Here is a 27021-nt window from a genome sequence, read left to right as displayed (position 1 = left end):
TTCCTAATGGTCAGGGGTTCTGAATATAAAGCACTGTTGTAATCACTCTTTTCAATACATGAAGATATACACTTTCTTCTTCATTTTCTGGTTTTCCTCTCGATTCGCATTAGCTCCACAGCGAGTCCGAAAAATAGTTAATCTGTTGAGCTTTCGCATTCTTCATAGTACTCCCCAGGACTTTAGCTATATATTCTACTCAGAAACCATTGCTTCTCGAAGTTAATCGACTAATTCCTTTCAACTAGGTACAGCAGTCTTCATTTTCTATCTATATGCATGGGCCACGTTCCTTTTGTTTTTCATTCGAAAATTTCTCTTTCGTTTTACTTGTCGATCAATGCACATGTAGTCATCAATGTTACCGGTAAGGCTAGTTAAAACCCTGTGATGACAAATGGGCAGCCATTCATTGTTGCAGAGGGATTTCCAGCATAAAGGAACTGACCCTGATTAACAGAATAATTCAATGGCCACTAAGCCGCTGGAAGTTGGGGTTGATATGGATATCAATTCGCCATCAATCATTGAAGTTCAGGATGGAAATTATGCTGAGAGGTCAACTTCAGCTCAGACTGATTCTTGCTTGCCAGATCCATATCTGTTTACCAGTAAGCATATATAAATTTATGTTTTGTATTGCTGGGTTCAAAATTGACAAGTCTTTCTTCTTAATAGAAACAAATAGACAAATCTAACAGCATAATAGAGTTTTATTGCTAAAATTCTTTGATTGTTCGCTTATTTAATAAAATTCTTTTACTAAAAAAAAACCTCCATTAAATTAGACCATATTTATGAAAATTACCAACATTATATTAAAAAAATAAATGTATTGAATTTATTATCACATCAATTTCACAAAGATATTTTTGTAACCTTACCGAATTTTTATGTTTGTGATTGTGGAATAATATTTCAGAGAAAGGGAGAAAAGATTACAGCAGATATGGCATACCTCTTTATCGAGCTGCAATGAACGGAGACATCGAAACGGCTAGATCCATTGTTTCCACATATCCATGGGCGGTGCGACAGAGTATAACGGAAGGAATGGAGACTGTTCTTCACGTTGCGACCGCGGCGAAACAAATTGCTTTGGTGAAGAAATTGGTAACTGAGTGGATGCAGCCTGTCGACTTGAAACTCGAAAACAAAGATGGAAACACTGCTCTTTGTTTCGCTGCTATATCCGGAATCGTGCCACTGGCCTTAGTTATGATCAAGCTGGAAACAAGCTTACCAAAGATCCGAAATAAAGCAGGGGTGACTCCTCTCCATTTAGCTGCTCTGTTAGGACATAGACAAATGGTTCAGCATCTCTACCAATGCACCGATGACGTTTTGACTGATCCAGAACGGCATGGGATATTCATTATTTGTATTAGAAATGGTCTCTACGGTAAGACAAATTTATGGTAAATTTTTTTAAAAGCATAGTTTCGCAGAGTAATAGTATGTGAAATTACGCCAAATGTCGAATTGAGTTTATTATCCTACTCTAACAAACATTACAACATTCACTAGGAAAAAATAGCCTAAAAACTCGTAGAAAAAGATCAAGAAAATGACTTTGTGTCACTGACTCTCCCCAGATACCTCTGTTTCACACCCTATTGCACCTCTTGCGCCCATACAGGAGGGTTATGATTGAAATAGGAGACGATTTTTGGGAAAAATAAGGTGTCTGCCCTCCTCTGGCTGTGTTCGGTGGCTTGACCTGACGCCCTGCCTTTCTTTGTTCCCATCCCTGCACTCTTCTATGTGATCTCATCTAAGTGCACTGTCTTTCATGGACTAGTACTGATGTAGTCATATCTAATAATCATCAATTTTTTGATATTAATAAAAAATTAATTTTCTGATTTAGTGATTCCATGATTGATTTTTACTCGTGATCATTGAACTTGTGTCAATGTCTTATATTGATTAAAAAAAATATAGTTTGATTGAGGCAGAAAACAAAACATTTAATTCTTTATCAATCCTGCAGACGTGGCCTTTAATATGCAAGAAAAGTACCCTCAACTAGCTACGACTCGGGGCTCATTTAATGAGACAGCTCTGCACGTGCTTGCTCAAAAACCTTCGTTGTTGGTCGACAAAGCCCCAGTTGGGATGTGGAGGAGAATAATCGTCAAATTTTCAGGTTTGGTTTCTAAAAAAATCCTGATGAAATGCTCGTGAACCATGTTACGTTGTCTTTTTCTTTTTCTCAATATATACCACTCTGAACTGTAATCTTATTAAATTTTTATATTTCTGCATGCATTTCGTGAAGTTAAAACTATCGATTCTTTAATTAAATCTGGGATGGATCAATTTAATTTTTTTTTTTTTGCATGGTGGTAATATTTAATCATTATAGGGAGATCGTAATTTCTTTATTCTATTTGGTGTTGTTACGGTTTGTTTATTCTTCTAGCGTGTGGCTGTAAATTTCAATATAAAATTCTTTATTAATCAAATTATCATATCATTCACACATATTTAATAACATTTTAATTTTATCAAAAAGAAAAATTCTTCAATTAAATTGAAAAGTTGTAATCTTTATCCATGAATATCACAGGATTTGATCACCATAGCACGAAGCTAAGTCAGGCCCTTCGACTTGTGGATAGCGTTTGGAAAAAGGTACTACAGTTAGAGCATGAGATGATGTGGTGCTTAATCGAGCATCCTTCAATCTTAACACTAGACGCAGCAGAAGCAGGAAATGTCGAATTTCTAATTCAGCTTATCAACTCTTATCCTGACCTGATATGGAGGGTAAACAAAGATAATCGCAGCATATTTCACGTTGCAATTTTATATCGTCATGAGAGTATCTTCAGTTTAATCTATGGCATAGGTTCCATTAAAGATTTGATTGCAACATATGAAGATGAAAACAAAAACAACATGTTGCACTTAGTTGCCAAGTTACCCCTTCAAGATCGACTCAATCATGTATCAGGTGCTGCTCTTCAAATGCAACGAGAATTATTATGGTTTAAGGTACTTTCTCGCCAATTTCTATAATCCTTACCTTTTTAGGCCTTCCAAAATTTTTATTAATGGAATTGTTAGTATAGACTCTATAACCTTCTGGTAAAAATCTTTGTCGTTCAGGAGAAATTGATTTTGTATAGGTATTACAAGCTAAGCCAACATTTTCATCCAATTTTTTTCTCCAATACGATATCAATTCAATTAGATTTAATATGCATACTCTATGTTTTTCACAGGAGGTGGAAAAGGTTGTGCAACCTTTGTGTAAAGAAATGAGAAATGCTGAAGGATTTACACCCTGGGATATATTCGTTAAGGAGCATGAAGATTTAAAAAGAAGGGGAGAAGATTGGATGAGAAGAACTTCACACTCAATGCTAATGGTTGCAACATTACTATTCATTGTAGTGTTCGTTGCAATACTCACCCTACCAGGAAGTTTGCAGAACGATGCAGCAAATCCTATCATCCTGCAGAAGATTCCATTTAAAATCTTCATCATATCTGATGCAATGGCATTGTTCTCCTCCGCTTCGTCAGTCTTAATGTTTTTATCAATCCTCACTTCGCCTTTCGAAGAAGATGACTTCGTTAAGCGATTACCATGTATGTTGTTGCTTGGATTGGGGACACTCTTCGTCTCCATAGGGATGATGATGGCAGCTTTTGTCGCATCTGCTTTCTTGACTTACCAGCATGGAGCAATATGGATCCCTACCCTCATTTCCATTTTCGTTTGCGTCCCGGTTGTGTTATTAGCTTCGTTGAATTTTCCTCTTTCTGTTGATTTATGGAACTCAACATACGGCTCAAGGTCTCTGTTTTGTGGTCGTAAGCATGACAAGCTTTTTGAAGGAAGGTGTTTTAAATTGGAGAATAGAGAAGGGAAATTTCAATCTGAGCTGTCCATTTTGAAGAAGTGTAATACATATCACTAGTCAAGTGGGTTTGAATATTGTATGTAAATATAGGAATATTTTATCGAAAACTTTTGAGGTGTGCCTATGTACATGTATCATTTATGCAAGGAGTTAATTAAAATCTCTCCCTTTAATTAAAAATTAGCAAATGATCTAAGACCTTTAACTTGCATAAATTAATTTCGCTCTTCCTATCTTTTTTTTAATAATAAATATTTTGATTACTATTTTTAGTGAAAAAAACATTTTGTCGAAGAATCTCTATTTAGTTTGCTAATGAGTCAGTTTAAAAGTGACCCTTTGTTTTTTAAAAATTAACAATATAATTTCATTATATAGAGAGTTTTACAAAAGCTATCCAAGAAGGCAAATCATAAGGCATCAAGATACTAAGGATACACAAGAGATATTACAAGAGCGACATTCTCTTCGGTGTAACTTGATTTATATCTTTTATTGAATATAGTGTATATTTCTTCTATTGATATTATTTTTCTTTTTTAAAAACATAAAGTGAAAGAGATTGAAAGGGATTTCCAAAGAATAAGAGTGATTAGATTGGGTGTGTTGCAACTTATTTTAAAATGTAAAATAATATATATATTTAATGATGTGGTGTTTTATTATTAATAAATAAGAAAATAATAATTTTACAAACTATCTTGATGCAATTTAAATTCCAAAACTTAAATATATGGATTCTAAATCTAAATGATATTATGAGTTGTCTATAATGTGCACATCTACAATTTTCCTTTCCAATTCTAAATCTATCGTAAATCTTGTAGCTAGAAATCAAATCATTGAAATAAACACCAATTTATTTTATAAAAGAGCTGGTTTGACTGCATATATCACTTAATTCTTGGTTTTGAAAACCTCCCCTTGTTTTCTCTATGATTATACCCTTTACAACGTTGTCATTGTCCTAAATAATCAAAATAAAAAATTATTTGAAAACAATATTTTAACAATTTTTTTTATTTGTACTAATTGATTTTATTTTTTCATCATGTGACAACCGAATAATGATCCCATATATAATAGAAGTGGCCTAGATGGCTTTCTCTCGAGGATAAAAAAACCTGCAGAGGAAACAAAAATAGAAAATGTGCAGATAAGGGAGTGCTTCACGAAGGTTAGCATCCATTGAAACTAATCACCACCTTCGCTATCAATGTTTACATCTTCCCTAATAAACCACCTCAGCTCACTTTGCCTACCTATACCTGTCTTGGCACTTTCCTCACACTCCAGCTTGCTATCTTTCGTATTTACTTGATGAGAAATGTGATTCTGCTTTTGTTTGCTGTCTCTAATAGTGAAAGCTGGGTGATTATGATGGCCTTTCTGTTATGGACTGGTTCTATTACTTGTGATGCTAGAGATGGAAATTCTATCATGGCGGGGATATATCCATCTCTTGTGTCTAATGTACCACTGTCGATCCATTTATAGAATTTATGCCTTTCCAAAAAAAGAGTGTAGTTCTTGTTGTTATTGCAAGGATAGACTTTGGTTTTTTTTTTTTTTCATTTATCTTATATATATATATAGAGAGAGAGAGAGAGAGAGACAGAGAGAGAAAGAGAGTTCTCTCTCAAAGTAATTTAGCTATACAAATTGATTTTTTTTTTTGGAATTTTGACTTCACAATTGGACCATGCAAATTCTTAAAATTAATAACTTCAATAATACATCTTTAGTTCCGACGAAGTATTCTACACATGACTGTACAAATGACTTCATTTTTTTCACACAGCAATACATACACTTGACTTCTTACAGGACATATATACGTGAGTACATGACTTCTTATGACATTATTTCGGAAATATATTACATATTTTACACATCAATTGTGCTACATACAGTAACAATTAAGCAAATTTGGACTTCAAACTGCATGGTCTTATTATTGCAGAGAAATGCAAAGTGTCCGATTATATGGCCATCCAACTATTTATAAAATATAAATACTTGAAAGTATTAGTTATCGTATTCATGTCATTTCTGAATAATAAGATAACCTTCTAATTATTCACAAAAAAATTATTATTTATCATGTTCTTGTTATTTATAAATACCTGGATAATCTAAAATCGGACAAAATAGCATTACTCTTTATCAAACGTCCTTTTTACTTACCTCGGTTTGACATGATGCAGCACCATGCATCTTCTATGGTCAGCATAGCATCTTCTAGGCGGCATAGCATCTCTAACACCAGTATTACTTGTGCTACTTCCTCCTGAACCTGGGGGTTGTGTCGATATCGGCGTCCTCGGAGGAAATGTGTCTGGAATACCTTGACCACTAGTGGACATTGCTGTGAGATGCTAATGGCTAAGATTTCTTCGAAGAGGAAGAGGCTCTCAAGATCTACCTTAATTTGACACTTTCGGAGCCTAGACTACCATATATATAGTTCTCGGGGCTAGCCTTACAATTACCAAAATGCAAGAACACGAACAAGAATAATTTTTTTTAATTGTTTTAATTACAACATAGAAAATTAAGCCTCACATGCTAACAGTCGTTAAGTATTTAATGAAGCAAATATTTTACTTTTGTACAAAATTCCCATGGAATAAAAAAGAATGCAAACGCCTTGTTCCGCTATGATACAATTGACGGTGGATTCTTTATTCTAGTTTTCACTAGCCAAGGTTACATATCTTCTTTGGATTTTCCAATTGATTCAAGCAACATCACACACAAAGTTTGCTAAAGGTTTATTTGATATGGTATATTTGGATAGAAATTAATCGTGGTGGCAGGAAAATTAGTAAAAATGTAATAGCTGGTTTGATTTATTTTTACATGTGTCAGAATTGAGAAGGAATTTAAAAAGTGTTTACTTTTTCTTTTTTCATCGAAATGAGACAATTTTATTAATATCAGAAAAATGATACAATTACTTATATTTCGATATAATTGAGATAAACATACATTAGGAAACACAAACCGTAAAATAAAAAATTCATTCAAAAATAAGAAATTGAAACAACCGAAGTTCATAAAAAATTCATCCGAATTACTTCACACTATCACAAAGTATAGAACATTTTTCATCTATCAACACCAAGCTTAGCTAATGAAGTGTTTACATTTAGTTACTTCAATAATCTCACCAAAAGCCAAAGGGAGAAATGCTGGAAGCAATTTTGTTCATTATCCTTAATTTTTCTATATATATGCCTCAATATGCACATCATGAACAAAAAGTGGCATTTATGCTTTTTTTTCCTCCATCATATTCTACAATTTCTTTAAAAAATTTCTACAAATATATATATATATATATATTAAAGTGGTCGTGAGAATACTACGTTAATGATGATATTGCTTGTAATCACAAAGAAAGCGATATTTCAGAAGAAAGCCAACATCGTCACGACATTAGAACCATGTGCTTCAAATATTTACTTGCATAATCACATGATTGATGCTTCTTTCTCCCTCTCTCTCTTCGAACCAGGGAAACTAAAACTCAATTTATAATTTGTCTGATCAAACCTAGTCCAGTCTATTTAATTAGACTAAGCAACTTGCAACTCTTTTGTCCCTTTGAAGCAAGAGATTTTAGGGCTATAAGTTGACCTTTTGCTCGGGGGAGTACTAAAAGTTGTAAATTAAACTGTGAGTTCAGACAATTAACTAACAAGGATTCTACTTGTTTTTTTACTAGGCTGTTGTTGTTTCACTCTTTCAATAGGCAAGGAAAAACATCTTTGCTCAATTTGTGTTCTTTGCATGGTAGAGCTAAGCAAGAATCTAACACAAATTGGGTCAAAGGGAACACATCCTAAATGAAAATTCGAACCTGATTAAGTGAGGATTGAGTCAAATACGTAATAATAAACTAATTATTTTTTTTCAAAAAAAAAAACTAACACTATTTTATCCAAGAAAAAAAGAGGAAAGAAAGTTACTCAAATCAATTATAATTAGACAAACATCATATTGGATTTTAATCTCCTGATCTCCATCCCCTTGAATTTCTTTTATAGATATACCCAAAAGAAAAGCATATTGGACTTTGGGAATGCATATTGGTTTACAGTTATCTCTTCTCAACCTTGGAAATAATCTTACAAGAAAACAGAAATGAATATTTCTTACAGTAAATGAGTTCTGCTCGATCCCTTCTATTATTTTTTTTATTCATTACTTTCTCATACATTGCCTACATAGATATGAAACTTACTGTTGAAAGAAAAAGGGAGCAAAATGAATGGGTAAAAACCAGAGAAGACTTCGAAAGAGGAAACCATGCACGCATTGACTTGAGGAAGATTCAGTCAATTAAACCCCCTTTAGTCTTTATTAATTAACTAAAAAGAGAATCCCAACAGTACTGAACTGTCTATCCCCTTTATTTATTAGGGTAGAACATTAATTAATTTACTGTTTGTAAAGTGAAGAGTGAATGGACGAACGTGCATACATATTAAAATGAAAGAGTGAAGGCAATACACCAAATCAGTGGGATAATTAATCTTAATTTAATTAATTAGAAAAGATATTTTAACACTTGTAGTGATCATATTTCAATTTAAATCAGAATAATCCGCCAAATCAATTGATATAATTCGATTTCAGTATGTTTAATTGTTTTACAATAATTCGGTTGATTTTGATTATTTTTTTAAGAAATTTTAGTTAATTTAATTTTTAAAATTTTAAAACTGCACTAATAGAATCAATCTGACTGTGCAGCCTAAACTCTAACTACTCGAGTTGAACTCGCAACAATAGGTTAGACCTTTAACAATTGCTTTGAATAATTCTAGTACGATAATAATTGGGAATCAAATCATGCAATATCTTGTTTTTCTTTTTGTACGCATGGCACCGAGTACAAGCTTAGCAAGGGCGGTGAATCTAACCGTTATTTAGGGAAAACTCAGATGGTTTAATGAAAGAGTCATTGGAAGAAAAGATAATCCAAATGTAGGCACTTGTAGACAAAAGAACTTGTCAAACTCTCAAAGGCGGACTTGGTCACAAGCCCTTCACTCTAAAATGAAATAGAAAATGGCTCCTCACGTGTGGGAATGAAGAAATGTTCCTCATTCAAGGGAAAGAAGAGCGGATGACCGAAACAAAAATTAAAAAAAAAAAAACAATCCTCATCCACTGCTAGAGAATCTTCAAACTATACGTTTATTCTTCCATAAAGAACAAATTCATACTTTTAAGGAAGGAGAAAGCAATGGCTTTTCTCAATTAGTTTAAGTGAACCTAAGAACGTGGGCACATGATCCTTTTCCTCCTTTGTTTTCACTAATTAACCACCTAATCATGATGTTATTTACTCTCTTTTTTTTTCCAAAGAATCTCACTGATGATAAATAAAATACAAAAATTGTACATGGTTTTTTCAATGGAATGGTAATATAAATAATATTTTAAAAAATTCATACCAGAAAAACACCAACGACTTGAAAATTTTCCATTGGACTAAGTCATACATCACATTCTAGGAGAAAGTGACAATAAAAAAAAAAAAAAACCACCTTCATCATTTGTAGACTCTTTGGACAGATATGGTGTCGATGTATCTGCTCCCTTTTCCGCATGGTGGTGAGACCATGATGTGCTGAACGCTCCTTTTGTTGCTGTATTGACTTATGTTCCAATGTTAGCAGTTGATTTTAGAGTGTCCTCTGTCTGCAGATGTTAGGCTGACACACATTATAAGCAGATAAGAACTTGTGAATTCGCACTCGAAAATTCGATTCTTTTTCATCTTTTTGTCTATCAATTTTTAATATATGTATGAGTTTTATAATTAATATTGAAATTTTACGCAAGTGGATGATGATGATAAATGTACTGAAAATAGTAGAACAAAAATGTAATGGGTAAGGGTCGAATCTTGAAAAAATAGATTACGAAGAAGAAAAGATAAACATTTCCCTATATATTCATCCATAATCTACGGCCTATAAATACATTTCAAATAAAAACCAGTTACTACTTTTTAGGACAAGCGAATGTCATGCATGGTCAATCATTGTTTGACTAAGGCTATTTTGCTATATATTTCAGATTATAAACTTCATATCGTCTATTAGCTAAACAATGATGAAAGCCTGTCCAATACCATCTACCAAACCCAAACTCACTTCATATATTGGGCCATCAAATTAATTAATTTGAGACTCTTAAACGATCAAATAAAACTTTAAAGCTACAACTTGTTCCTGATCAAAGGAGGTCCAACATGCTCTATTTACATTTTAGAATACATTCGGTAAAAAATGTTAAAAAATGAAAATGGCTCATAAGTAAGAGCTAAAATTTACTGTCATTCTCTCGTAGTCATTTATTTCGTTCAATTTCATTGAACTCATAAATTTCATTTGTAATACTATTACTATATATAAAACATATTACATGATTTATAGGCCTAATAAAACCATTGAATCTGAAGATACGAACAAATTATATAAAGAGGAAAAAAAGAATATAACAATCGTTTAGTGGTGAAAGATGGCTATACAATACAAGCTATACTAGTATAATAGAATAAAGAACTTTAGAACAATAAAATTGCAAGACCAGTATCACTGATCTCAAAAAATTTTATGAAGCTGCAAAAAAAGAAAAAAAAAAAGCCACGGTTGAATGAATTATACTGGTATTTTTTGTGATGATCCAAATTTTGATTGTCAAAATTATTGAAAATCAAATTCCTAGTTAATTTTAAAAATTCATATCTTTCAAACTACAAAATTATACTACAACAATCATTGGAAAGATTTTTTCAAGACTTTTTCATTGGTACCCATCATGCCACCCGGATTTGAATAAAAATTAAAAAAAATAATTTAAAGTTTTTATGCTCAAACTATGAAAATACAATCGTTAACATACCTTAATCAGCAATCCCTTAAATACTTTTTCCTTTTCTCTATCTTTCTTCTTCTTTAATGTTAAACTCTTTTGATTGATTATCGTTTAAGTATGATGAAATAAACTGACTGTGTTTTCCTTTTTCTTTTAAAACTTGTAAACTAACTTAACCTCCACTATCTTTTTTCTTTTAAATGTGATTTAGTAAGTTGTTGTCACGTAAAATAAACTGACCTTAACTCTACTAACTTAAATATGATAATATAACTACTTTTCTTTAAATGTGTGATAAAAATTGATACTTACAAAACTACTTTATTTGCTAAAAGACTCATTTTATTCTCTTTTTATTAATAAACCCAAAGTCATAATTGTAATTATAAAAAATTGAACTTATATTATTTTTATTTATTTAATATAGATTATAACCTTTTATATAATTAATTAAATAGGATTTTTTGAGGGTATTACACCTGTATACCAAAGATGCCTGATAAAAAAAAAAAAACCTGCAACAATCTGGCTGTAACAACAATTAACAATCCCCACCATAAACACATGGTTAGTAAACCTTGCTCCTGAACAAAAACAAAAACATATCCAGGTATACGCTCTCACCAAAGACCACAATTCAACACAGAAAACCAGCAATGCCCTTCAGTTTTCAATCAGAACACAGTAGATAAAGCAAAAATAAAAGAACAGATGCGACCCTTATGCAGTTCCTGACACCAGAATTCACCCTGTGCCAGTCTCCAGTTCAATACAGTGTCAGTCAATTGAGCAATCTTCACTTACCACCCAAAGCAGATTTTGATCCTGTTGCACCCGTGACTTGGCCAAGCTTTCTGTCATGTCATTTGTTGTTCTGGAAATATGACTGAGATTCCACCTTCCTGCCTTAGATATCCGTCTGTGCACCTACATAATCAACTTTCCATAATTTATGTAACTTTTCTGTCCGATCCTAACCTATCGTGTTTCAAGAAAAAAAAAATCAGTCAAATAGGAATTTATTGAGCATCAAAACATTGATACGACGGCTGGTTTAATAACCCAGATACATAGATAAATTTTGTGGCAACCGGCACTCCTAACGCCTAATAGAATTGGATCAACAGTTACTGTACAGATTGTCCGTCGCCTATACATACTGCTCAACGAATACTAATTTTCCACTTGTACAAAGCAAGAGCAGAACAGAGATCAAATCATTGTAGCTAGAGATCAAATCATTAAAATAAACACCAACTTCATTTGAAAACACACCATAATCAACAAAAAAATAATCTTTAGAACATTGTAACAATTTATTTTTTATCTATAATAATTCATTTTATCCTTTTTCATATCATTTGACAACATAATGAATGATCCTACATGATCATTTTCGTGATACTTTGACTCTGAGATATTACTCCATCTATTTTTTTTTTCTAAAAGCAATATGTTTTATTGCAAGGGAGCACTCAGGTTTCACACCCGATGAACCCTGTTACAGGACTTGTTTACACGGCTAGAACCTGGAAACCCAACAAAACAGAGTATTACCAGTAAAGAAAAATATGCTGGCTGTTGATCACCCTCGACCAACGCTTCACCACCATAACCAATCAGACGAAAGCCATAAGACATATACAAAAATAGACAAAGCGATTTCTTTTGTTTTGCTCGAACAATTCATTTTATTCATAGATAATAGCTGAAAGACAGCCTCACAACTCAAGACTATTGTGCTGGGAAACACAGGACATCACAACATTCACACGTCTAAATCAGCGACACCCTTGTAAAGCCATGTCCTACTGTAGTCATCAAGTGCTGGTATTTTCTCCTCTACAGATACATAAATACACAGAAGACAAACAGCATACCTCACCGATCAGAAACAGCATTTCTAACAACACGAAAGAAACATGGTAGATTTATCAACTATTCAAACACCATGAAAGGTGAAAGACACCTTAAACCGAAGGTAGCCCTTACCAACTATTCTTCATCCCCTGACGTGAACAAAAATGGATTCATAGTCTATGGCCCAATTCAAATAAAAATCAATTCCTACTAATCTTAATTACCATATGACTAAACATTGATGGAAGCCTGACTAATGCCATCTACCAAGCCCAATTCACTCCACAATTTGGACCGTAAAAAATTAATCGAAGACTCTTGAAAGTTAAAATAAATAAGATCACTCAAATCATTGTAAGCAACTGGATTTGTTCCTGATAGAAACAGATTCAATCATAAGTTTTAAATATAAAAAATTCAATTCAAAATAATGGAATAAATCATTCATTCTGGAAATTTTAATCGATTAATACAGAAAAAACAAAAAATCTCAAAGGTAAAATGGGAGGAGTGATAAATGCTCGAGACCTGCAAATCAAGCTGCGTATTAAGATGAAAACACTGCACTGCAATATCTGGAGTAGTTCCACTTGTGGAGCTATATGGTTAATAGAATGCAGGCTTGCCCAAAATTTCGAAATAAGTCAGATGTGAAACCGCTTCATTCAGTTGCGACACAGAGAAGACAATATCCAGCTCTTTCTGGTGGTAAACGTGTGTTATGGCGTGATTGTGGTGCTATGTTTGTCTTTTTCTAGGGGGTGATGCTAAATGGCATGGGAATCCACTGAGTACCTAGGGTAAGCTGTCCAAACTATTATATTTTATTAGCCGTTCAATCTTTGTGCACGGTGAGTTTGCCAATGATCCGTTGATTGAGGGAAAAAAAAAGTTGCTTCTTGTGCGTCGGAACCAACGTGAATAGATGGTGGAAAGAGAGCCGAAAACATTTAATGGTTGTGTTCTATGCACCTGACGGGAAGATTTGTATATATAATATATCTTTTCATTTTGATAGGTTAGGTAGATTTATTAAAAAAAGAAACCTATGAGAACAAGCACATCCTTCATAGCCTTAACAACATGTACAACACGTCACAAAGGGCCCTGAAGCTAAACAAAATACCAGAAAACCTTCCTGCACAGCCGTTACCCAGTACATACCTCCCCTACATCGCTTTTTCATCCCCTTCACCAGTAATTAAACATTGGCGTCAAATACATCTAGGTTCAGCAACCTACAAATACAAAATTGACCCACAGACTATCATCAACAGGGTAGTAGAACGTTTCATTATACAACTACCCTCAGCATACAACCACCTCAGAAACAGTCATACAATATACGCCAGCATACAACCAATCTCAGAAGACCAATGACAATGATCCAATATGAGAAAAAGCACCATACAAAAAAAAAAAAACAAAGATTCCCCAGCACTCCTATCATCTCCGTCAACATCCCAGCAATAGAACACTCATAAATCCAGCCGCAGGAAAGCCCAACTTTTCCAATCCGAAACCCACATCTTTGAAACCAGCAGCTTAATTTTGTCAAACCCAAGCACAGTTCCATAAGTGTCACCCAGCAGTTTAGAACACCAGAAAAAAAAATTAACAAACTGTAAACCAACACCCCACCTTCAACAAACACAAATTACACGCAGATGCAGGGACTTAGAACCCCCACTTGCACTTCATTGGAGTCCATTCCCCCAAATCAAAGCCTAGAAAACTTACCTGAAAGCGACGTCCGAGTTAAGAAAAGTGTCCCCCTTTCTTCATGCCAAACCATTTCCCTTCTCATCTGCACTATATTTCACCTCATTCTTTCTTGGTGCAGCTTGCATTCACTCCTCATTTACACAAAGAGTCAGGCTGCGTGTGGGTTCATACTGCCTAGCCCACAAAGGACAGAACCTGTACGAACCTAACGGTCCCTACAGATTCAAAAAACAACCCACAGATTACAGCATCCTCACAAACAACCCAACACACATCGGTTCCTTCATGCCATAGGGAATCTCTAGCGAATCAGAAGAGAATAAATGACATACCGATTGAGGAGGTTAATAAAAATCACTTTTCAAAAAAAAAAAAAAAAAAACAACACACTTCCCAGTAATTTCTTTGCTGCCCTGTACAACAAAACACAAGACTATATTCCAATGTGCATGAATACGCCTACCCCTACAGCTAGTTTCAAGAATAGCAAATAAACAAAACCAAGAGCCAGATCGGACCTAGATTCTATCAATTGCCAGACCCCATCAGGCCAGCTAGCTCATGTGCCTCTAACATTCAGTAAGAAACAACACACACAGCCGGCCTACATGTATTATCACAGTTGTACCCGCCTCTCCGAGGTATCTCCCTCGAGTGGTCGTGGAAATTTGAGGAACCAGCTCCATTAAACGCCGCAGATCAAAGCTGCATAGCAAGCAGCCCTTATCGGTAAGATCACAACTGCCCAACAGCGTAGGATCTGCCATTAAAGCAACTGGCCAGAATCTCTCATTCAAGACTTCCAACAGATCACTAACTCTAAGCACACCCTCCTTTACAAACCTACCCATTCCCATCCCATTTCTCCATACAAACCAAACAGTTTGTGGAGATCTGGCTATAAAAACCAGGCCTCACTCCAGCTAACAAAACTACATTTTTTTTGGAAAAACCAAATCTTTGTGTGTGTGTGTGTGTGTGTGTATGTATATTGTAAATTAACAACTCATTTCATTCAAAAAAAAGCTTTACAAAAGCTACCCAAGAAAGGCAGAAGTTGAGCCAAAGAGGAGTCAATAGACAAAGAATACACAGCTTAAGACAAAATTTTAGGTTGCAATGGGATCAAAGGACATCCAGCAACAAAATGAACCTAACAGGACCAACAATAATCACACAACAACTGAAAACAAAAAGGATCCCCTGTACTCGAGAAGCTTAAAGTCCAGCCAAGGAAAAAAACCAGGTTCTGTACATAAAGCCTCAAAAAACACAAGGCCAGGAAACCAAACCTGCCTATTCAGAAGAAACCCGAGAAGTGGACATCCAGAAAAAACCGCATCAATCAGAAGAAGAGATAAAAGCCAAACCTTCAGCAATTTCCAATAAATCATTATCACGCGTAAGCCCTTCCTTAGCGAAGATGTCAGCAGCTTGGTTGCACACCCACAACAAAATCTGTATATTTCATTCGATCAGGTAAAGAAATGCTGGTGCAAATCTTTGGCCTTAAGCTGGCGGAAGACTTGTTACAGCAAATACAAACAGCCATATACAATAAGTCACTCCCCTCTCTTAATTCTTTCAATCGCGTAGCCAGTTCCAGATCCAGGAACGCCAAGCTTTATGTGCCGCTTCCAAGTGGCGCCACTGGTTCAGCACTTATTACATACCAGCTGTCACGCCGCACGTGTCCTTTACAAAGCCAGCCCAGAAACCCAACCCCCCCATGTCCCCCTCTTGAAGACAAAGATTCCATGCAAACGCGTCCCCACATTCGTTCCTCATAAGCAGGGAACTTCTCGGCTGTCGCGAAGCCTCATCTTCTGTCGCGTGAGGCTTTTCTTCTTCTCTTCCATCCATGTTGTCTTTAGCTAGCCCGATCCTTCTCTCTAGTTTTCCGTTCTTGTCCATTCTGATCAAGGTCGCTGTGACCTTTTTTTTTTATTACTATTTTTGATAAATCATTAGAAATTATATCAATAAATGTAGGTTAGCTCAAAACTGTAACCCACCATAAAGGGGCATAAAAGCAGCTTGCCATCTTGATGCCTCTATACATAAAAACCCAACATTGAACCCCCTATATAAAAGTCCACCACCCAATAACCACAAATTCTGTTTCAATTACAAATTAAGAAATTCAAAATCCCATTTCAAACCATAAAGCAAAAGCCACAGATTACCAAAAGACCAATAGACCCAATGCCTTGAATCATTCAACAAACACAGCTTTCCTTTCTTAACTAACTCCCCTCCACAATAACCTCGATTCTTGATCCTCCAAGCTCTTTTGGTCCTGTTCCCCTCTCTTATTTCTTTCTTCTTCTTTCGCTCTTCTATCCCGTTGCAGACTGTCTGCTCTCTACTGATATCTACAGGCTCTCTACCGTCAATAGTCATTTCACCTCACCGCCTTCCATTTTCAACAGAGACTTTCAATATGTTGTAGGGGAAGACTTGATTTTTCATTCCATTTATATTATATTATAAAATGCTTTTAATATGATATTAAAATATTTATAATAACATATATATTATATTATATATCAGAGAAAGAGAGAACTCAAATTGAAGTTTTTATATTGTGAATTTTAACTTCACGATTGGAAAATGCATATTCATGAATTTAAAAGCTTCAACAGTGCATCGTTGGGTCTGATGAACTCTACAGATGAGAGTTAGTACGTCATTACACCCTACTACTAACGGGAATATCTTATAATTAAACTGAGAAAGAAGATGAAGCTACGACAGAGCAGAAAACTACTATGTTATGGAGAAAGAAGTAAAAACGGGAGAATGGTTTTCTTGACTGAAAAAACTTAACTTCATTCAGCATAAACCAAAATGTTTATACAAAGTATACATGGTTAGCACTTGTTAACATAAGGGACAAGTGTTATTAACCAGTCATGCACAAAAACACCTCATAACACTGGCGTACAGCACTTAATAACCAGTGCAATAAAGCAAAATACATAGTAAAACAAAATGAAAACATCATTACATGCTGAGTCAATGCATGCTTTAACTCTAACATATCTAACACCAATTCAGCTCGGACACACAGCCTCAAACAGGTCCCGGTTTACTCACTCACAGCCTGCCTTATTTCGGAGTCCTTTATTAGGCTCGACCTGTCCTCCAGGAAACATATATACATGAGTATACATGATCTCTTATGGCATTATTTTGGAAATATGTTAACATATTTTGCACACCAAAGCAATCACGGACTTAAGGCTGCATGATGCTATTATTGTAGAGAAAAACAAAATATCCGATGATATGATCATTCATAAAAGATAAATGTAATAGAATAGTTGGAAAATTTAAAACCAGACGAAATTGCTTTACTCTCTTTTATCCTTTTTACTTACCTCGTTTTGACATGAAACAGCACCATCTTGTATGGGCAGAGGTGGAGGTTCTAGGTGGCACAGCATCTTTAACATCAGTGTTGCTTGTGCTAGTCCCTCCGGAGCCTGGAGGTGGTCTCGAGGTTTTGGTCCTAGGAGGAAATGAATCTGGAATACCTTGGCCACTAGTACTCGACATTGCTTTGAGATACTGTAATGGCTAAGATTTCCTCACAGACAAAGAGGTTTCCTAAGAGGCTCTCAAGACCTACCCTACCTTATACCTCGACATTGTTTTGAGAGTTTGAGCTCGTATTTATAGACTTAGAATTGCAAGTACCATCTTTATTTTTCCTCAATTACACGTAGAGAATTAAACCTCACAGCATTTTTAATTAGGTTAATGTTTTACTTGTCCTTTTAAATCCTAATCTCAATATAGGAAAAATCAACGCAAATGGCGCCTTATTGGTGGGGCACAAGACATGCATGCGTAATATGTTGAAAGACTTCTCTAAGATCCGATTCGTTCACCCCAACCAAACCTTCCCTGCCTTAGTTCGATGGAATCTTACCCAGTTCATTCGTGCACTATGCTTAAGACAGATTCACTGGCAAAGAACGTGTGGCAAATGCTGTCTTTTGTTCTCCTCACCTCACAGACAAATTTTCCTAATGGTTTGTTTTTTTTTTTTTTTTGCATGGTTATATTAGAATTGAGATGACTTACATGTTTGCTTTTTTTTATTTTCCTCACTCAAAATGACATAATTTTATCAATTATTAGAAAACCGATATAATTGCTTATATCTCCATTATCTTAATTTTATAGATCACATGACATGTCGTTTGTTGTTAATCTAATTAACCTTAATTGATTACAGCTGTAACATTTGACATGCAAAGAAGAGCAACCACGTCTAGCTGCAACTTGAGGCTTAAACCATTAGACAGCTTTGCACGTTCCTTCCATTGTTCTCTGTAACTGAAAATTGACTTGGAATTCCTGTTTGGTTACATATATACAAACAAAAGTTGAATGACTTTTGATTTCAAAATGCCAATGTCGATCTATCATCAGAAAAAGGAAAACTTGTTGTGCCATGTGTCATGCGCTGACTACGAAATTTCATAACCTTCTCCGGGTTTTCCGTCTTTCACTGCAAAATTTCCCGACTCCAAAAGCTGAGAAACTGCGTTATGTGCATGTGCTGTGACCTCGACGTATTGGAAGACCAAACAATGCTTACAGTGCTATTCTAATCTTTAATTAAATTAAATAGTGATCGGTGTTGTCTTTAATCTAAGTTTGCTATTCTAATGCTTTTGGATTCTCTTGGCTACTCCATACTGGGTTGTCCTCGTCTTGTCTCGATCTTCTCCGGTCCTCATGGAGCGGTGTTGTTTGGTCTTCGCTTTTCGGATTTCCACGTTGATTCCGAAGCTTTGCTGTGCTGTCTCTTCCATTCACTTATTGCTCTGTGTCAATGTGTGTAATATCATGCATGTAGGTTTTTGCTTACTTTTGTTGTATATGTACAGTTTCTTTTGCCCAAAGCTGCTCTTACGTCAAGAGGCGTCTTTCACCAAATCGGTTTAAGCCTTGTTATGACATTCTTGCTTTGGTGATATCAACAAAATTTACATTTTTTTTTTAAAAAAAATGATAGAGCAGTCCTAAAAGGGAGTAATTGATTTTTATTGGAATTGCATTTTGTAGGTCATAGACTAGGAATCCATTTTTGTTCACGCCATTGAATGAATGAAGAATGGCCTACAACCATTTCCCAATTTGGATTGGTGGAATGGAAAAGATGGATCACCAAGAGAAATAGAGTAGGAGGAAATGTCATCTTTTTGCTGCCTTTTCCTCAAGGTCATTCTTTTGCCACTCTATCCAAATTGAAAGGAACACAAGAGAACATTCACCCTTCAAAGGCAAAATGAGTAATATTAGTTATTATTTTAATAATTAATCTTTTCCTTGATGCGTAACTCGATTTCTCTCCCTTCCCCCTATAATTTTGCAATAATCGAAGCCTTGGGAGGGATCTATTTATCCCGACTCAGGTTTTTTTTTTTATCTAATCTCCATTCCATTTTTGTTGGTTTTTTTTACATGTAAAATTAATTATTACAGTAATTGATAATCTATAAATGACAATGAATTCATTTTTAAATCTGACTCAGAGACGTTTTCAAGATCTGATTTTCATAAAATGTTATTATAAATTATGAAAATCATCAAAATGATCGTGATTAGGGATATTTTAAAAACAATAAATAGAAAAGGATAGAGACCCTAAGTTGATGAGTTTCTTTTATAATAAGATTAAGCCCCTTTATCAAAAAAAAAAAAGAAGAAGAAAAATTTAAGCCCCGGATTCAATGGACCCTCTTCGGTTGATAAAGTTATATAATTAAACTCCATTTGCGCCTTAACATTTTCTTTATTCTATCGGCGAATGACCTAGTCCAACACCTATTGGAAATTTCAACGTTGTTGGCGTATTCTCTTTAAAATATTAACTGTCTATCTATCTATCTTATTACTCGACTTTTTGTGTCCATATCAGTCAGATTCTTTGCAGAAACACAATTAGTGAGAAAAAAGGGATCATAGCCAGCCCATGTTCCTATGTTTATTCCCAACACGTGCGGGTCTTTTGTTTTGCTTGTACTTTTTTTCTCCGGCAACTCAGGTCGTGAACTTTGACCAAATAGTTTCCTTTTGTCATTTGTCATTTGGCATGCTTAGAACTGTTCAAGCTCTTGTTAGTCTTTTTTAGTGTTAAAAGCTTAATTGGGTCTTGTTTGATTTTTCAGTTCAATTTTAGACTTCAATAATGTACTTTCAGGAATATACTACTGTTTGTTTAAATGAGAATAAATTAACAAAGATTAATACAGTAAATCAATATAAGAATAAATTAAACAGTATATAATACTGTTTTGGATTTTCTTTTTAGTTAATTAATAAAGATTATCGAGGAGATAAAAAAATAAAAATTTCAAATCTAAACATAGTACACCATTCATAGATGGAAGTAATAAAGTATGAACATTCATGGAAAAGGAGCTTTTTACTTTTTGTTTTTAATTAGAGGATGGTTGATGTAGCTTAATCTCATGCACATACCATTAGTCAACGATGATGTAACCTTTTTTGTTTATCTCAACCGACAATAATATATATAATCAAATATAATAAAAAAATAGATTAATACGCATTAAATTGAAAAATGTAACATGATAGTGAGGGTGAGAAGAACTTGACTTTGTAAATTAACAACGAGGGAAGAACCTCGAGCACGTGCAATGGCTAATGCACTTTGGCAACTTATGATGCATGCTAAAAGGCATATAACCTTAGCTATTCTAAACTCGAATAAAGAATATAATCCACCGTTAATTGAGCCTTACCTGAATTGAAACAAAAATATGTAGATGCATGCCAAAAGATACTTAATTTCTTCCATTTTGACATTCGCTATGAATAATTCGTTTAAGTATCTACAATTGGGATGAATTGAAATAAAATATGGTCGATTTAGAGCCTCGAAATCCGCAACCGATAAACTGATATCACTTCACCCCACCCCCCTCCCCAACCCCAACCTGTTGTGTTTGCCTTGAGAATCTTAATTAATGATCTCATGTAAGCAGTCAAAACTAGTATATAACTTTGACTCATTGTCTTTCCCTTTTGTCTGTTCTGTGGTTTCCTTGTCAATTATAATCTCATCTATTGGTCTTTTAACAATAGATTCCTCTACTTTGGCTCTCTGTTATCAATCTAGCTAGTTTTGTGTTATCCTTCTCGTTGGCTCTTAACTTGTTGTAGCTAATACAGAAAGCCATTTCCAAGATTATTTGGCTTGGAAAATCAAACATCTTTTATATATATATATATATATATATATATATTTCTCAGCCAAAAGTGGGATTTCATTAATATATTGCATTAAGCAGTGTTCCGCTGTCCAAAAGTGGGATTATTTCACACTTGACGAGCTTGGGTAAGCAGCATAAACCAAATTAAAGCGAGTCAGAAGATAAACAATGGCAACCTGCGAAGCGGAACACTAACACCAAAACAACTCAGTTCAGCAGATTGGCTCAGTATCAAGTAGCTGGCAAGAGAATCAATTCCACCTCAAGATGGAATCCCTCTAAATTGATTCGATTTAACATCTTTAACATCAGATGGGCACAACATCTTTAACATCAGTGTTACTCGTGTTTCTACCTCCGGAACCTGGAGGTGGTCTCGAGGTTGTGACATGTGTCATGTGCTGGGCACGCAATTTGCCACATAAGCTTCTCCGGGTTTTCCGTCTTTCACTGCAAAATTTCCTGACTCCAAAAGCTGAGAAACTGCGTTATGTGCATGTGCTGTGTCATCGACGTATTGGAAGACCAAACAATGCTTTTGGTGCTTTTCTAATCTTTAATTAAATTAAATAGTGATCGGTGTTGTCTTTAATCTAAGTTTGCTATTCTAATGCTTTTGGACTCTCTTGGCTACTCCAAACTGGGCTGTCCTGGTGTTGTCTCGGTCTTCTCCGGTCCTCATGGAGCGCTGTTGTTGGGTCTCCGCTTTTCGGATTTCCACGCTGAGTCAGGAACTTTGCTGTGCTGTCTCTTCCGTTTACTTATTGCTCTGTGTCAATGTGTATAGCTCAATGCCGGTGGTCAGATTAAAAGATACAAGGCAAGGCTAGTAGCTAAAGGCTACAACTAGGTGGCAGGGTTTGATTACCAAGAGACTTTTAATCTAGTAGCAAAACAGATCACAGTCAAGATTTTCTTTGCATTGGCAGCTGCAAGTAAGTGGACATTGTCACAATTAGACGTGTACAATGCATTTTTAAATGGAGACTTGAAAGAAGATGTTCACATAGAGTTACCTGAAAGGTGTGAAATCAAAGAGGAGCATCCAACAGCAACCAAGTTAGTATGCAAGCTTAACAAGTCACTTTATGGACTTAAACAAGCATCTAGACAATGGAATGCAAAATTCACATCTATCATACAATATGGTTTTACTCAATCAACTGCAGAGTACTCGTTATTCACCATGAAAATAATAGATGGTGAATTCATTGCCTTATTGCTATACATAGATGATATTATCATTGGCAATACGTCTACTAAGGCAGCAAAGGATGTTAAAGAGTTTCTCAATACACAGTTCAAACTAAAAGATCTTGGCAGTGTCAAATTTTTCCTAGGATTGGAAATTGCAAGAGCACCAGATGGCATCTCAATTTGCCAAAGAAAATATACTTTGGATTTGTTGGAAGAACATGGATTATTGGGAGCTAAACTAGTCAGTACTCCTATGGATCACAATCACAAGTTGCACAAAACAGATGATGACGAGAAGTTAGCAGACCCTAGCAACTATACACAGCTTATTAGGAAACTACTTTGTTTGACCCTCGGTAGATCTGACATCTCGTTTGCAGTTCAGGTTCTTTCTCAATTGGAAAAGCCTTCACACAAGCATTAAAGGATATTTTTATCTTTTTATTTTTCACTATTTTCTTATTCCAAAATTATTGTTACCAATCAAATATTATAATAAGTCATAATAACTATTTTTGTCTTATTCCATTCATCGTACCAAATAAAGTAATAACTATTCTATTCTATTCCTACCTCATTCTGTTTCTAAATAAAAAAATAAATAATAAAAAATCTAATAAAAAATAAAAATAAAAAAATGTTTTTATCTTTTTATTTTCTATTCCTTTCTTATTTTAAAATTATTGTTACCAACCAAACATTGTAATAAGTCATAATAACTATTTCTGTCTTATTCCATTTATCGTACCAAATAAAATAATAACTATTTTATTCTATTTTCACTTCATTATATTCTCACATAATAACTATTCTATTCCATTCCTACCTAACCACCAAACATAACTTTTTCCTACCTAATCCACCAAACATAACTTTAGAGAAAGAGTATTTTCTATTCCTTTCTTATTTTAAAATTATTGTTACCAACCAAACATTGTAATAAATCATAATAACTATTTCTGTCTTATTCCATTTGTCGTACCAAATAAAATAATAACTATTTTATTCTATTTTCACTTCATTATATTCTCACATAATAACTATTCTATTCCTTTCCTGCTTAATCCACCAAACATAACTTTTTCCTACCTAATCCACCAAACATAACTTTAGAGAAAGAGATAGTAGCCAGCTATAAAAATTGGGGTTGAAATAATCGATCTATCATAATCATTTAATACCGAAAGCATAAAAATCAAATGGATAACCACTCATCCTAATCAATTAATTAAAAAAACCGAAGAATCAAATATAATTAACTCAATTAAAACGATATCAATATTTTTATTTCATTCATGCTTAACTCTCGTCATTTATTTCATTTGACTCGTAAATTGACAAAATTACTTATTCTGAAGACGGGAACAAAATATAAGAGTGAAAAAGAGTATACACTACACTACAATACAAGCTATACTAGTATAATAGAATAAAGAAATTTTTAGAACAATAAAATTTTGATCTTAAAAAATTTTTGTAAAAGCTGCAAAAAGGGGCCCTTGTTTGAATCATTCAACGTTGCTCTCAAAGTGCACAACTCACTCACAAACCTATTATTACATTTTGAAATATCATTCACACAACTTGGTAATTCTCTGTAATCAAATTTGTCCTCTGGGCAAACTTGGGAGGAGCTCCACCTCTTAGGGGAATCACGTTCACCACCTGCAACAGCATTGCTCTCCGGTAAGGAACAACCCATTGAAGTAATTACAAATTTTAACAGCTGACACACAAGCCTCCACAAATATGATCCAATCCCATGCTCAAAAAGAACAACAGTAACAAAAGAATGGCGTATCAAACCTTCAGGTCACTGTATATACTAGTGGCTGAAAAGCGGACAGATATGGGGAAGAACACTGATGAATCTGCTGGAGGCACAACAAACTCCAGCGATCCACTGCCAATAAGTCAACAGGAAACAAATACTTATAATCAACCCAAAAAAGCATATCAAAATGATCTCATGCAACATGTTTTGCAGTGTTTAAAAATATGCACTGACCTGCGGTTAGAGTTATCTATGAGAAGTATGGACCATTCTAAGGTGGAATTTCTGGAGTCATACCTGCAAGACAAACATGACAGCATAAATATAATAGTGCACATATAAGCTGTTTCCAACTTTAACATCATAGTGTTTTCACGATATGCCCAAAGTTTGTTAGTAACATCTGATGAAAATATACCCAATGAGTTCAGGACTAAGGCCTAGTTGAGTTGAATTGAGTTTATCCATCTAATGGGGCTAAAAATAAATAAATTTTGCAACATCTTGAAATGGTTTCCATTTACCGCCATTCACCATCAATCTGCCTGACATTTGGAGCCTCCCGAAGAGCAGGAAGAGGTACAGAAATAACGACATTTCGCAGATCAAACATTGATGAAGCTTCATATTCAATGCTGACATAAGTTTCATTTCCAGAAACCGAGGGCCAGCAGTTAACTGCAACACACCAAAAATCATATCAACCATCAAAGCCTACAAAAGTGATTATGCATACCAAGAATAAACAGAGGATATTAGATTTGAAACCCACTGGACAATGGCACCATTGATTCATCTGCACTTTGCATTCTCCACTTCAAAAGACCAACACCAGCTGCATCTCCAGCTGGACCAGTGGGGAAAGGCCTATTAGGGTCCTTCAACCCTAGAATGTTTTCATTGGAAAACAACTCCTTGTTCATGTTAGGGTGCGTCTTGAAAAGAATGCCTGGATTACCCCCAGTTTCAATCTGAAAATAAAGTTTTAAAGAAAAATGGTAAATTCAGTACTGTAAAGGCATTAGATAAAGGGTATGATTCACTTTGAGGATAACATGAGTCCTATTATGTAACAGTGCACATTCAAGGAGAAAGTGGTATGTCTTTCAATGGCAAGTAATACCATCATGCAAGGTTAATGTAACCAGGGATTGGATATTGGCCAGGTGGAAGACAACATAATCGGGAAAAAAAGGAAGCACAAAAGAGAAAGTAGTATTCCGTCATGATTAATGTGAATAGTTTAAATCACATCCATGGCCCAACAAAAGATATTGGCCCAGAAAAATATGGAAAACTGTAGAATGGGAAGGCCTGCTTTCTGGTTTCTACAAAGCACATTCTTCAATAAAGAAATCATACTAATTTTTGGTGCCAAATGCGTAACCACCCATCCCCAAGATTCGAACTGAACAAAACTTCTTGCTCATTCACCAGGAAAGTATAATTTTGAGGTCAACATCCTTGAAAGATGCAACCTTGTGAATTTCTCACACAAAGTCTTCATTCAGTAAAAGCCAAACTGTTACCTGAACTTGGATGAGTCCATCTTCCTGGTTAAGAATTTGAAGCGACAAGGTCCCTTGAACATCAAAGTTACTGATTCCACCATCTCTTTTCAGTGTGACATTGAGTTTTTCCTCAGCAGTCAAAGTGATGGGATCAGTAGGAGGAGGTGCGGCCACTCTGGACTGACCTGCCTTTGGCTGCACATCTTCGACTATCAGTTCACCCTCTGCTTTCAGGGATGCCAAGAACTGGTTTGTTTTTTGTGTTTTACCAAGCTGCATGCCAAGACCTTTAGGAGGAGCGGTTGCAGATGAAGGTTGGCGGCCTAACATTATGAGCATGCGGTCAGAAAATATTCTGAAACATGAATAATAATTCTGAAAAACAATTGATATGAAACATGTCCAGAAAAGTGAGAAACATAGTGTATTTCTTATGGAGTTACAGTAAAGCAAGTATAACCAATTTGTAAAAAAAATGAGAAACAAATTAAAATCCAACACATGTAGCGGCATACTTATATGACAAACCTTTAGGCTTGGTAGAGAAGGAATCAACTTCAGTGGTTAATCCAAACCCAGAACCACTTCCAAAGCCACTTCCACTACTAGAAATGCTCACATCACTAAAGCTACTTTCAATTCGTCCAGAGCCCATTGACATGAACCCTCCTTTATCACCTCTATTCTTATCAATCTGCAGATTACACAACAGGAATCAATAGACCATATAACAGAAGCGATTGAAGGAGACACAAACTTAGAACAAGAGCCAAGAGCATTGCAAAACAAATACCTTGCTCTTCTCAATCTCACTAGCTTTACGCTTCATGACATCCTTAGTTTCATTAATCTTGCTCTGCAATACCAGCTTGTGCAACTTCTCTTCATGACTCTCCATCTCACAGTATTGCTTAACCTGTGCAACA

The 27021-nt window shown here is 34.9% G+C and overlaps 2 protein-coding genes across 3 annotated transcripts in view; one reads left to right on the top strand and one right to left on the bottom strand.

The window, feature by feature from the left end:
* The first annotated feature begins 72 nt into the window (after positions 1–72).
* Positions 73–4020, top strand: LOC110418529 (uncharacterized). 2 transcript variants are annotated; one of them, XM_021431277.2, is made up of 6 exons: positions 73–248; positions 422–611; positions 923–1402; positions 1994–2149; positions 2573–3000; positions 3231–4020. In XM_021431277.2, the coding sequence occupies exons 2-6, from the start codon at positions 470–472 to the stop codon at positions 3930–3932; spliced, it is 1908 nt and encodes a 635-aa protein (XP_021286952.1). In that variant the 5' UTR covers positions 73–248; positions 422–469; the 3' UTR covers positions 3933–4020. The 2 variants fall into 2 exon arrangements, with proteins under 2 accessions (XP_021286952.1, XP_021286951.1); XM_021431276.2 differs by having other exon boundaries at positions 73–611.
* Positions 4021–24210: 20190 nt separating this feature from the next.
* Positions 24211–27021, bottom strand: part of LOC110417802 (clathrin adaptor complexes medium subunit family protein) — a 4681-nt gene continuing 1870 nt past the window's right edge. The window contains exons 5-12 of the mRNA XM_021430336.1: positions 26889–27021; positions 26624–26789; positions 26114–26418; positions 25357–25555; positions 25109–25262; positions 24819–24881; positions 24617–24713; positions 24211–24475 (exon numbers count right to left, since the gene is read on the bottom strand). The exon at positions 26889–27021 is cut by the window's right edge and continues 110 nt beyond it. Coding sequence (XP_021286011.1) covers positions 24386–24475; positions 24617–24713; positions 24819–24881; positions 25109–25262; positions 25357–25555; positions 26114–26418; positions 26624–26789; positions 26889–27021 — 1207 coding nt within the window. The 3' untranslated portion in view covers positions 24211–24385. The remainder of the gene's footprint in view (positions 24476–24616; positions 24714–24818; positions 24882–25108; positions 25263–25356; positions 25556–26113; positions 26419–26623; positions 26790–26888) is intronic.

Source organism: Theobroma umbraticum, unplaced genomic scaffold (assembly GCF_002168275.2).
Source record: "Theobroma umbraticum cultivar Fairchild unplaced genomic scaffold, ASM216827v3 scaffold_50.0, whole genome shotgun sequence".
NCBI classification, from domain to species: Eukaryota; Viridiplantae; Streptophyta; class Magnoliopsida; order Malvales; family Malvaceae; genus Theobroma; species Theobroma umbraticum.
Note: the sequence above shows the minus strand (reverse complement) of the source record. Positions and strands in the feature narration are given on the sequence as shown.